This window comes from Rhineura floridana, chromosome 3 (genome assembly GCF_030035675.1).
Source record: "Rhineura floridana isolate rRhiFlo1 chromosome 3, rRhiFlo1.hap2, whole genome shotgun sequence".
In the NCBI taxonomy this organism is placed as follows: Eukaryota; Metazoa; Chordata; class Lepidosauria; order Squamata; family Rhineuridae; genus Rhineura; species Rhineura floridana.
In genome coordinates, this window is record NC_084482.1 from 159,041,028 (window position 1) to 159,053,979 (window position 12,952).

At 39.6% G+C, this 12,952-nt stretch overlaps 1 protein-coding gene across 2 annotated transcripts in view; it reads left to right on the forward strand.

The window, feature by feature from the left end:
- The window catches only part of PLXND1 (plexin D1), a 252,381-nt gene that overhangs the window by 194,212 nt on the left and 45,217 nt on the right, over positions 1–12,952 (forward strand). For both annotated transcript variants that reach the window (XM_061618475.1, XM_061618474.1), the window contains exons 24-25: positions 1,624–1,754; positions 4,746–4,944. In XM_061618475.1, the coding sequence (XP_061474459.1) occupies positions 1,624–1,754; positions 4,746–4,944 (330 nt within the window). The remainder of the gene's footprint in view (positions 1–1,623; positions 1,755–4,745; positions 4,945–12,952) is intronic.

A 12,952-nucleotide genomic window follows, 5' to 3' on the forward strand; every position in this document is an offset into this window, starting at 1 on the left:
ATCACAGACAGATGTGGAAGTGCAGCAAACTGGACCTAAGACTGGGAGACTGAGACAAACCAAAGTTGACAAATCCATCCATCCCTAGTTGTTACCAGGTCAAGAGGAAACACTGTTAGACTTGCTTTAAAAAGTTGTCTCTCTAACTGGGAAGAAACTTAATATGACACCCGGATAACTCCTAATCTAGAGTTATAGCTTATAAACTTATAGCTCTAAAATCTCTTGGGGTGATTCTTAGATTTTATAGAACTGTGGGGGGTCACCTGATTGCTCCCGCCCTAAAAATATTCCAAAATAAAGTTCTTTCACAGATTACATATGGGGCTGCCATTTGGGGTTGGTCGATCCCCCTTTTCTCCACATTAGAAACGGTCCAAAACAACTTTTTAAGACGGCTTTTGAATTTACCTCCTGGCACTCCATCAGCATTGATGAGAGCAGAAGTGGGCTTACTCCCTGTTAGCGCCCGTATACATGAAACTTTGCTGATATACTGGTCCTCCCTAACTAATGCAACTTCTAGGATACTAGTGAAGGCATGCCATGAAATCGCTGTTAAGGATAGGTTTTGGAGCTCAAAATTTCGAGCGATACAGCTCCATTATCATATCTCTAATCAGTCAAATTCACTATTAGATAAGTCTGAACTTCGTAAGCAGATACAAAACCACTGTATATGGATGGATAACCTGACAATTTTGAATTCCAAATTTTCGTCATGGTTTGGGGTATATAAAAAAGACCATTCCATTGCAAATTATCTTTTACTCCCCCTTCCGGTCCATTTACGACATGCCTTCACATCTTTGAGATTTCAGACGATGCCAAATGCCTTGATGTCTGGCCGTTATCTTCAGATTCCGAGAGATCAGAGGATATGTGTATGCTGCTCCCAAAAGGTGGAAGATCTCTAACATTACTTATTGGAGTGCCCCATTTATGCTCAACCAAGATCCCAGTTTCTTAATCCCCTTCCCAATTTCCAAGGGCCTGACCGGGCATCCCAAACTGTTATTTATCTTCTGTCCGATATGGACTATAGGGTTACCTACAGGGTGGCTCACTTTGCCCTCGTGGCTCAAAAAATGAGGGCTAAATATATTATTGACCAAGGTCTTTAAATCTGAATGTTTTTCTTTCCTCCTTTCAACTTTTGTTTTAAATGAATTTACATGATTTTATACTTTGTTATTTTATATGTATGTTGTGATGGCCTATGGCCTGGCAATAAACCTTTTGATACCTTTGAACTCCTAATCTAGAGTGGCTCCAAAGGCTTTTACATGAATCAGACTCAGAGAAACGAAAGGCAATAATATTTTCCTCTACGTGCATACTTTGTGGTTGATATGTTAATATTTGCAATATGGTCTTAACTTGATGCTTTTATTTAATGCATTAAGGTAGTTTATACCTGTCAACGTTGTTGTTATACACCAATTTGAGTGACTTCAGTGCTAAAGAAATTGCAGAAATAAGTAGATTTAATTGTTCTTTCATCTTGATAGCCAGTATTCAAGGTACTTTACGCAGTCTTAAAGTAGAAGGCCAGTTTAAAAGAGAGTGATGTGAGAAAACCATGGGCATTATTTTCTCATAGAATTGTTGTTTTTGCCTTAGATTCCTGAAAATTGTAGACCCAATATGGAAGAAGGAATTGCACTGTTCTCAACCTTACTCAACAACAAGCACTTTCTGATTGTCTTTGTCCATGCTCTTGAGCAGCAAAAAGATTTTGCTGTTAGAGACAGGTAAGCTTCTCCTGAGATTTTAAGGTAATTTCAGGTTCAGCCTAACTTGACTACACTTCTCTTTCACCCTACAAACCCAGATGAGCCCTGTCCTGTTTGGGGGTATTTGAAAGTACTTCCTCTTTGATAAACACAGAATAATTACTTGGATTTGCCTGCATTCTTTTTCTAAATCTCATATCTGTGCTTAAGGAATGAATGCTTCCTGATGTTATAACAAAACTCAGAGCAGCTCTATAATTTAAAGACAGTAGATAACCTGTTAAGATTTTGTGTGGTCTGAAATATATTAAAGCAAAGCCTCAGACTGCAGGTTCTGTATGTGTTGCATGAAATAAATATTTATAGTTATATAAAGACCATCAAGCCTGATTGACTTATTCACTGATAGGGTCTTCAGAATTCTTATAGTTCTGCAGTAGATAGAAAGCTAAAGTTTGGTATATATGTAACTCAAGTCAACCTGATTACTGAAAGTGTCAGAAAATAGTACATACCCGGAATATACTACAGAAATTCTGCTTGTCAGAAGGAAGCCAAGCAACACCTTTTGCAGAAGCAGATGTAGGATTTCCTCTGTGCATAAGCCCTCTTTAGACATCCTATCTGTGTTAACACAAGCATGCTAGTTCTGCCCACCATTACTGTTTTCATCACTCTCCACAAGTTGAATGGCAACCAACTGAAGCCAGAGGCCTCCTGGAAAATCAGGTTTCTAAAATGTATGAGGAGCCTCCATGACTACAGGAGACTCCCCATTTCAGAAGATTCCCTTCCAATTCATGGAGGGCAATCAGAAAAGCAATGGGATGTGTGCAAAGCTAGCACACTTGCCCCTACTGGTGGGCCATTATACTTTTATAGTTCTTGAATTTGGGAATGGGGGTAAGGAGAATATATTTGATTTCCATCTAAGATAAGCTTGCTTCCGCACCATTGCAATATATACAAAAGTGGTTAAAATAATTTTCTTTACTTTTCTTGCATCCTCCCTGCACTGCAGTATCTGTGCAACAACTATTAAGGCCCTCTTGGTAGTCATTTACATCTTCACTTGAATCACTAACATATCACAAAGTAGTCTTCATGGTGTTAGAGTTAACAGAACAGCATTAAAGTTCTCTGAAGTGCATTCTGTGGCTGTATCTAGCTATCAGCAAGACACACGATATATGTTAATTCAGAAACACCCTGTTTAGAGAACTCACAACTAGGGATCTTTAAAAGGACAAGAAAAGTGACCTAGTTGGAATGCCTGGATGTGTTTTATGGTTATTATACAGCCACAAGAGTGGCTGTATACTATAGTCAGCATGGATTTTTCGCATTCCACAATGTTAAATTGAAAATACCCCCATGCCATTCTGATGCTTCCCATAAGATCATTTCAAAACAAAACCTTACAAAACTTATAGTCGTGAACTCAGAAACGCTTGCTTAACAACCCTGTAAATTCTCATGGCGATACACAAAACAGTCAGAGAGGATCGAGAGTTCAAAGTGTAAAAAGAAAGAGAAAAAATCAGACCCCTTTTGGACAGAGTTTTCATAATTTGTTGAAATTAATTAAAAATCAGCCATGTTCACAGAGTACCTGTAATCCTATTACTGACCTTGCCCCATACTCTGACCTTCATCTTCTGCAGGTTAAGAGTTAAAAAATGTCTGGCTGATTTTTAATTAATTTAAGAAATTTAGCATTGAACTCAATGATAAGGCCAGGCATGCTAAGTAAGAATCACGTGTTGCCACCACTCACCATATGCCCAAATTCCAAATTCTTCCAAGCTACACAGGAAGTGGATTGGACTGTGAAAGACCAACCCAAATTGTGTTTGCATTTTTACAAATTTGTCAACCTTTATTGCTTAGCCATAGGCCATCGCAAAACATACAAAATACAAAATACAAAGCATCTAGTTTCCTCCAAATTTGTAGGACAGTACAATATCTCAGTCAAATGCAAAGATGTATCACTGAACACTAAAGTCAGGATCATTCAGACCATGGTATTCCCAATCTCTATGTATGGATGTGAAAGTTGGACGATGTGAAAAGCGGATAAGAGAAAAATCAACTCATTTGAACTGTGGTGTTGGAGGAGAGCTTTGCGCATACCATGGACCACGAAAAAGACAAATAATTGGGTGTTAGAACAAATTAAACCAGAACTGTCACTAGAAGCTAAAATGATGAAACTGAGGTTATCATACTTTGGACACGTAATGAGAAGACATGATTCACTATAGAAGACATTAATGCTAGGAAAAACAGAAGTGAGTAGAAAAAGAAGGCCAAACAAGAGATGGATTGATTCCATAAAGGAAGCCACAGACCTAAACTTATAAGATCTGAACAGGGTGGTTCATGACAGATGCTGTTGGAGGTCATTGATTCATATGGTCGCCATAAGTCGTAGTCGACTTGAGGGCACATAACAACAACAAAACAATATCTCAGAGAGAAGATCAGGTCTCCTGCTCCCCTGGTGCATTCACTATAGCTGCCCAATTTCCCTGCTTTTTAAAGTTTGATAGAAATATCTGTTGGCTATTGGTGTGTTCTTATGCCTTTTTGCCTAATAGTGAATTGTATAGCAGACCTGAGGGTATGTCAAGGGCTCTCTCTCTCCAGACAGACACACACACACACACACTACCTTATCCCCTAAAACGTCAAATCATCATGCTGTTATTTCTTTAAAAGATACAACTATACCATTTTCCAACTTGCAGGTGTTAACCTTCTCTGTTATTATAGAGTGCCAGACTAGTTTTTTCTTTGAATGATTGGCATCCATTTCTATCGAAGGGTGGCATAATACAATGTGATTATGCACAGCTGTGATACAAATGGTTTGAAACATCAACAATTTTGAGAGGCTTTGTGAAAACAATCTGGAATGTTACCATGGTTTTAATTTCTGTTCATGTTGATTGATGAAGCCCACTTGCACTATCAGTCTCAGAATCATTCATTAACTTCTTTCAGGTGCAACCTGGCCTCTTTGCTTACCATTGCATTGCATGGGAAATTGGAGTACTACACCAGCATCATGAAAGATCTCTTGGTGGATCTAATTGATGCATCTGCCTCTAAAAACCCCAAGCTTATGCTGAGGAGGACGGAATCTGTGGTTGAGAAGATGCTGACCAACTGGATGTCCATCTGCATGTACAGCTTCCTCAGAGTAAGAGAGTAGTCATCAGGTTAACTTAAAGGGTAGAAGTTTTTCCTAGTATCATTTGTTTCTTTGGAAAATGCTGATCTCATGAGATAAGATTTTACTGAAGCATCTTTGACTTAATGTTAGGACAGGTTATTTTGTCTTTTTGTGATCCTTTAGATCGCAAGCATGAAGTTTGTCAAATTAAAGTTAGTTAGATTTTCTGGAGTAGAGTTATTATTATGGGAGGGATGTGCACAGTCCTTTTATAGTTATTATTTATTTATTTAAAACATTTATATACCTCTTAATCATTTGCATTTCTAGGTGGTGTACGTAAAAACAGGCCAAACATAAAATAATTAAACAAAATAATCATAAAAACATTTTCCCCTATTCATTGTCCCCTATTTGGAGTATTTAGATTTCTTTCCTTCTCTGTTTCTAAGTAATGGTGGTGCAGGAAAGAGATGAAGATATCTCACTTTATCAGCAACACTGTAGTGCAGATTAGGTTAATGGACAGTAAGTTATCCCAGGTCACCCAGTAAACTTTATGGCTGAGCAGGAATTTTTAGATACCTAAAAGTTTATAGAAATACTGTCTCAAAAGCAGTTGTTGTCAGTCTCAAAACAATAGTGCATCCAGTCTCTGATTAGTCAGGATTCTACAAATCTTAATACCCCCTGTTGAAAGAGTTAATGCTTTTCTATTTAACATTTCATAATAATGTTCTACCATAACAATGTTGTAAGGTGATGACTAGCAGATAATGAAATGGCCTCTGTCTGTGGCATCCTATTTCCAACATTTGCGACTTCTTTGTCTCCCATATTTTCTAGAAAAAAATATTCTGATTGATGCTGCTGTGGAATTTCTGTGTTTGAATTACAAATATTTGACTCTCAGATTTTGTTTCAAAATCACTCTATTTTCATAACAAATTTGTAACCAGGATTGTTGATGTTGGTCATATTTCTTTCCAAGGGGCCTCCTTTGCTCCTAGAAAATTACTAGGCTGGTATTTTCATAGCCCAGTATAAGAAATCCAAACATGAACACAAAGGCTGCACCTGTTTATGCAAATGTAGTAATTGGCTGTACTCAGAAATGCTGTCTGCATACTATTGGCAAATGTTGCCTTGCAAAAAGTACTTGAGGTTTGGAGTTTGCTTTCAAGAATTAGACTCAAATTTAGACTGTTTAAAAAAAAAAACTTTACGTTTTGAAACATAATCAATGGTGACCAGAACTACCAATTCTCAGCTATTTTATTAAGGAGCCCCATATTCAGCACCCAATTTTTGACCCCACTCTTTTATCTAAGGAAGGCATGCCTTACCTCAGCTTCTTATGCTTATTGTCTCTAAGGTCTACTGCCCACATACTCTCAGCACTGCCCCATACATTCCCTCACCCACAGTTAATTTTCACAACTCAACTTTGAGGCTCTGGCATATGTTGATCTGTTGAATTAATGTCATTTCACATCCATGTATAGAGAGTTTAATATTTACTCAAAGTATTATTCTTTAATGGACCTGCTTTTAATTTGAGAAGTTTGCAATAAGTTTTCAATAAACAGTAATGTTAAACAAAAAAATAGACATAAATTTGGCTAGAGTTCACTTATTAAAGTGAAAAATATTTGTAGCTTTTGACTAAAGGCATTCAGTCTAAACTGTATCACAAATTTAAACAAAACCAGTTTGTTTATGTGTGGTTGGTGATACACATTCAACAAGCCTGGAAAGGAAAAAAAGAAGGAGGTGTGTACGTTCGTGTGCGCATGTGTGCGTGTTAATTGCATAGTATTTATTTATTTATTTATTTATTTATTTAAAAAGTTTATATCCCGCTTCAGTTCCAAAGAATTCTAAGCGGCCAAAAACAATAACATAGTGCAAACACATCATACAATATACAATATATAAAAAATATAAATTATCTCTCACACTACAATTCAAAAGCTAACCGAAATAAAAAGGTCTTAACTTGGCAACGAAAACTAATTAGAGAGGGGGAAGAACGAATTTCCTGCGGAAGAGAATTCTAAAGAGTTGGTGCTACCACCGAAAACAATTTATTCCTAATGCCAGTCCGATGAATTTGGGAAAAAGAGGGAATATTAAGGCCGGGGTCTAATGAAGATCTTAAAGGACGAGCAGGCTCATAAAACGAAAGACGATTTGAAAGATAACTAGGGCCTGAACCAGATAAAGCTCTAAACGTTAAGACTAGAATTTTAAACTGAACTCGATAAGGAATTGGAAGCCAGTGCAGTTGTTTTAGGAGCAGGGTAGTATGGACTCGCCAGCCTGCTCCTATTAGCATCCTGGCAGCTGCTCTTTGGACTAGCTTCAGTTGATGAAGTATTTTAAGGGGAAGTCCAGTATAAAGCGAGTTACAGTAGTCTAACTTAGACGTAACCAAGGCATGAGTAACCGTGGTTAGGTCAGAGAGTTCCAGGAAAGGGCGCAATTGGCGAACCAATTTTAGGCGGGCAAAGGCGCTTCTGGAAGTTGCTAAGACATGGGCCTCCAAAGTCAAGGCCGAATCCAGAAGGACACCCAGACTACGAACCTGGGTCTTTAAAGGGAGTGAAACTCCGTCTAATAACGGTACATTCCCTATTTCCAACTTGGTTCGGTTCCCAACCATCAGCACCTCTGTTTTATCTGGGTTCAATTTCAGCTTGTTCTGCGTCATCCAGGTCTTAACTGCTGTTAGACAATTATTTAAAGGGAGGATAGCATCTCTCGTATCCGGAGGGAAGGAAAAATAAAGCTGGGTGTCATCAGCATATTGATGAAATCAAATTCCAAACCTCCGGATAACCTCTCCCAGCGGTTTCATGTAAATATTAAACAGCATCGGTGAAAGCACTGAGCCTTGTGGTACTCCGCATGACAACAACCAGGGATCAGAGCTAAAATCCCCAAATAGTACTCTCTGTGATCTGCCCTCCAAGAAAGAGCGGAGCCACTGTAAAACAGTGCCTCGTAAGCCCATCTCAGAGAGGCGGCCCAAGAGAATATCATGGTCGATCGTGTCAAACGCTGCTGAAGGATCAAGAAGGACTAACAGAGAAACTTTCCCCCTATCTAACTCTCTCCGGAGGTCATCCACTAAGGCCACCAATACGGTCTCAGTTCCATGACCCGGCCTAAAGCCAGACTGAGATGAGTCATAGTAATTTGTCAGCTCCAGAAAACTCTGGAGCTGAGAGGCCACCACTTTCTCAATAATTTTACTTAAAAAAGGTAAGTTGGACACAGGACGAAAACTGTCTAAGCAGGACGGGTTCAAGGAAGGCTTTTTTAATAAGGGAATAACTATTGCTTCCTTTAGGCTTCCTGGAAGGTGGCCTTGCTGAAGGGAAGCGTTGATCACCTCACTGATCCGGTTTGCAAGTCCCTTTCTGGACTGTTTTATAATCCAGGAGGGACACGGATCCAGTAAGCACGTGGTGGGTCTCATCCCTTCCAAAAGATTATTTATATCAGCAGGATGGACAAGCTGAAATGAGTCTAAAATGGAAGAGCAGACAGTAACAGTAGTAGAGGGCATAGCATTGATTACGTTATTAGTGTCAAGATCAGAACGAATCTGGGCAACCTTAGTACTAAAATATGTGGCTAGTTCTTGGCAACGGGAGGCAGAATGATCAAAATTCGGCTTATGTTGATCATGATTAAGCAGATCCTTAACCACCCGGAAGAGTTCTTTTGGTCGGCTGTCAGCAGACGAAATGGCAGCCGAGAAAAAGGCTCTTTGTGCCGTAAGTCTAGATGTCATATAATGCTTCAAAAAATTCCTAGCCTGAAGTTGGTCAAAAAGGTTCCGTGTCTTCAACCAACGACGCTCTAAGCCCCTGTAAATCCGTTTCATATCTGCCAGCTCTTTAGAAAACCATGGGGCAACTTTAGATCGAGAATGAGTAAGTGGACGTAAAGGGGCAATAACATCTATAGTCCTGGACATTGTATTGTTCCAAGAATCTACTAAATCAACAATAGAATCACTAATTCGGGGAACGAAAAAATTTTCAACAGTAGATAAAAGAACAATTGGATTTAATAATCTTTTTGGGCGAATCATTTTTAAAGGATTCTTTCCTCTAAAAGGAGTATGTAATGGTGGTATTTTGAATTTAATCAAGTAATGATCTGTCCAAAGTAGTGGGCGAATAGATAAGTCACTAATTGTCAAACCCTCTTCATCAGAGCCAGTATAAAAAACAAGATCAAGAGTATGACCAGCTCTATGTGTGGGTTCCTTAATTAACTGCGATAGTCCCAAAGTGGTCATAGTCATCATAAAATCACGGGCCGCACCATATAAAGAGGAGTTGACATGAATGTTGAAGTCTCCCAATACTAACAGTTTAGGGGACACCAGCATTAGTTCCAAAATCAAATTCGACAGCTCCTGCAAGGTGATTATAGAGCAACATGGGGAACGATAGATCAATAAAATTACCAAACCATTCTGACTGCCAGATTTTAGACTAAGGGCTTCAAACCCAGGGAGAGATGGGAGCGGCATTCTAGTCAAAGAGATGGTCTCTCTGTATATTATTGCTACTCCACCTCCAGGATCCCCAAGCCTGGGTTGATGTAAAACCAAGAAGCCGGGCGGGCAAAGACTGATCAAGTTCACTCCGCCAGCTTCATCTAACCAGGTTTCGGTAATACATAATAAATCAGCTTGTTCATCCAAAATAAGATCTTGGATAATCACAGATTTCCTATTTACAGATCTTGCATTAAGAAGCAGGATCTGAGATCCAAAAAAATTATTTGGAGAAGAGGTCTGTCTCTCTTTTTGAGCTAATTGTACAGGAATTAGTAAGTGGCGGTATGCTCTACCTTCCGTAGGGTGGTCATATGGTGTCAGCTGATTATAATTCCCTCTACCCGATATTGTGGGGATGGAATTTCTATCAAAGACCCTTGGTAAATGCCCACCCCGATTCTCCGGGAAGGGGGGCATACGAGAGGAGGTCAAATCTAATTGTGATGAAACTCAAAAGGGAGCGGCACCAGATTCTGATAGAGATCTATATCTAAGAGGGTCTAAAAGCAATTGGTCTCCAAGGGAAGCAGAGAGTGCCGAATCCGCCATAACAATTTTTTCTGAGGAGCCACAGGCAGTTTCAGCTACTAAATGATGATTAGAACTTTTTGTACTCTGTGACAACCTGTTATCCTGCAACAGCCTAAGGAGGTTGTGCAGGTCATCAATGATGTCTTGTTGAGCCATGTCAGAAAAATTAGGGAATTTGGTCACTAGTTCTTCAACATGGAGCCCTTGGGGTATCAGAAGCTGACCAGCTGGCTCTATTCATTTAGGATACTCAATTAAAGATGAAGATACAGCGGAAAAAGACGCCGATACTTTATAGTCATTACAGTTGGTTGAGGAGTCCCTAGAACTCATCAAAGCACCTAGGCTAGGAGAGGGTGAGGGAACAACACGATCCTGACATGATTCTCTTAAAAGTGGTATGATGCTAAAATTTGCTGATCTTGCATATACTTAGCCTCCCAATTAAGAAAATGGAGCTCACTTGTGGGAGTAGAGAACTCTGCTGGAGTCTGATACAATGAAACTCAACTGCTTAATTTCTTCTTATGGGGGACATAATGCAAGAAAACCTTCAGCCAAGGGAATTGAGCTTTATCTTACAGGACCTCTGAGTGGGATGGTTTCACAAAATAAATTAACAATGTCTGCATTTCTCTTGTGGCTTTTATATTCCTCTGAGGTTTTTTTTCTGCTGCCCTCAGATAGACACAAGTGAAGAAAATACCACTGTTTACTATTGCTCTTAAGACCTCAGATCCCACTTTGTGCCTCTCTGAGAGCAGGAGAGCTATCTCAGATGAAGAATTTGGTCTGCATAGCAAGGGTGGAGGATACAGGTTTTACTGCAGGAGAGTGAAGCAAAGGTTAAGACTCTTAAACGTTAACCTAAAACATGAAGCTACTTGTAAATAATTTGTTCACCACCCTGCCTCCATTTTTTAAGCCTGGCATGGTCCCAGCTAAGACGAAGATAAAAGACAGATGTTATAAACATAAATTGGTTCTCCATGCATGCTATAATAATGCTTTAATTCTATGACATTTTATAGAGCAGCCGATAACTGGCTGAATCTGGGGGAACCCTGCCAGTAAATTAGGCAACTTGGAAGGAAGCTGGTTTTGACAAGAGTGAGACAGTGCCACCTCTCCTTCTGTTGTTGTTTGTTCGAGTGAAAATCAGCTCTTGTCTACTTAGCTGTAGAAGAAGGACAGGAAAAAGCAGCTTGCCCGTGATGAAGTTCAATATTATTTTATATTTTGTGTATATACGTATAAAATTGCATAGCAGTTTCATTAGCAACAATATTCAGTTCAAAAGCAAAGAGATCACAATGAATATATACTAGTAGTTTTGGAATATATAGCTATCTTAATTTTGTCTTAATGGTGAAAACATGACTTGTTGAAAACAAAGAATAGCTACCCCTGACTTTCTGGCTCGCTCCGAGAATTGTGATCTAAGGAGCAATCATGTTTTGAGATTGATTGGTCATCTTATTGAATATGGTCAATAGATCTTGATAGTCTTAGGTAGAAGTCAGTTTAGTCCTTCAAGTGAAGATGCCAGAGATTATATCATTTATAGAAAGAATGGTCTCCTCTCCTACTTACTTACTAAGTAAATAAGGACGGATCAAAGCTGGATCAGATCAAAGACCCATCTAGTCCAGCATCCTATTCTCACACTGGCCAGCTAGATGTCTGTGGGAAACCCACAAGCAGGACATGAGTGCAACAGCTGTCTCCCCACTTGTGATTCCTAGCAATTGGTAGTCAGAGGCATAGCACTCACCAACACTTCTCTCTGAAAGCTGTAAGTCTTGTCCTGAGCATCACAAATGAGTGCTCCAGTGAAGAGCACATCTTTAAATCAAATGAGCACAAAATGAGAGACTTGTGAAGGACCATCTGATCTTGTGCTTTGCTTAAGAGACACTTGCAGTGAGACTTCTGGCTGCTTTGGAAGTCCAGCACAACTGAAAGCACAAGCCCAACCCTAGGAGAAGGATCACTGAATTGCATTGAACTTTGGGATGCTCTGGTGCAATGAAGTTTCCCACTGCTTTCAAATGTCTCCAAAGCATTGTGCAATGTCAGAAACATGATCTCTCCTGTACATGAAATTAGAGGAGGGGCAGAGTTGGTGGTGGCAACCACAAAAATTTGGCTGGCTATCAAGACCAGCCAAATGTTGTGAACCACTAGTAGCCTTGAAATAATCATAATACCTTTGAATTATGTTTTTATAATAGGTCAATGTGAAATGTTGAGGAGTCAGCATTATCAGTGTATGATATTCCGGACCCAAGATATTATTGGAAAAGCCCCCAAATCATGCCTTTTTGCTGATTCACTGCTACTAATTGCCCCCATCAGATGGGGGGGGGGAAATCTTGTCTAGTGTGGAAGATGTCTAAGTCTGTCTGGAGCTATGGATGCTGCGATCTAGACCTTGAGTGTATAGTTTTCATCCTGGTTCACCGCAGTCTAGAGCTGGAGCCAGGGGTTAAGTACAACAGACAGGAGACTCTCCTCTGTTGATCAGGCAAGGGAAGATGATCAGACTCCGTCTAATATCTGCCAATCAGAGGCCTCATACAGCTTGCCAATCCAGGGACTGACGTTGAGCATCCCTGTTTCTTTATGAACCAGAAGAAAATTCTGGGACCTGACTAGTTCCTAGTCTCAGACTATGAGTTTCCATTTCAAGTGTTCATTCTTTCATGGATAATGCAACAAGATATGATGGTTCCTTCCCTTAGGAAACTAAGCAAGCTCTCTAGGATTGGCTGATATGTTGGTCCCAAAGGGAAAAGCCAGTCATCCAGTTTACATCAGCTCTCCACAAAATGCTTTCAAGATAACAGCAATGTTATAAAAAGGCAAAGTATAGTTTCAGAAGTCATATTTATCTATACAGCCATGGCTACACGGCATGCT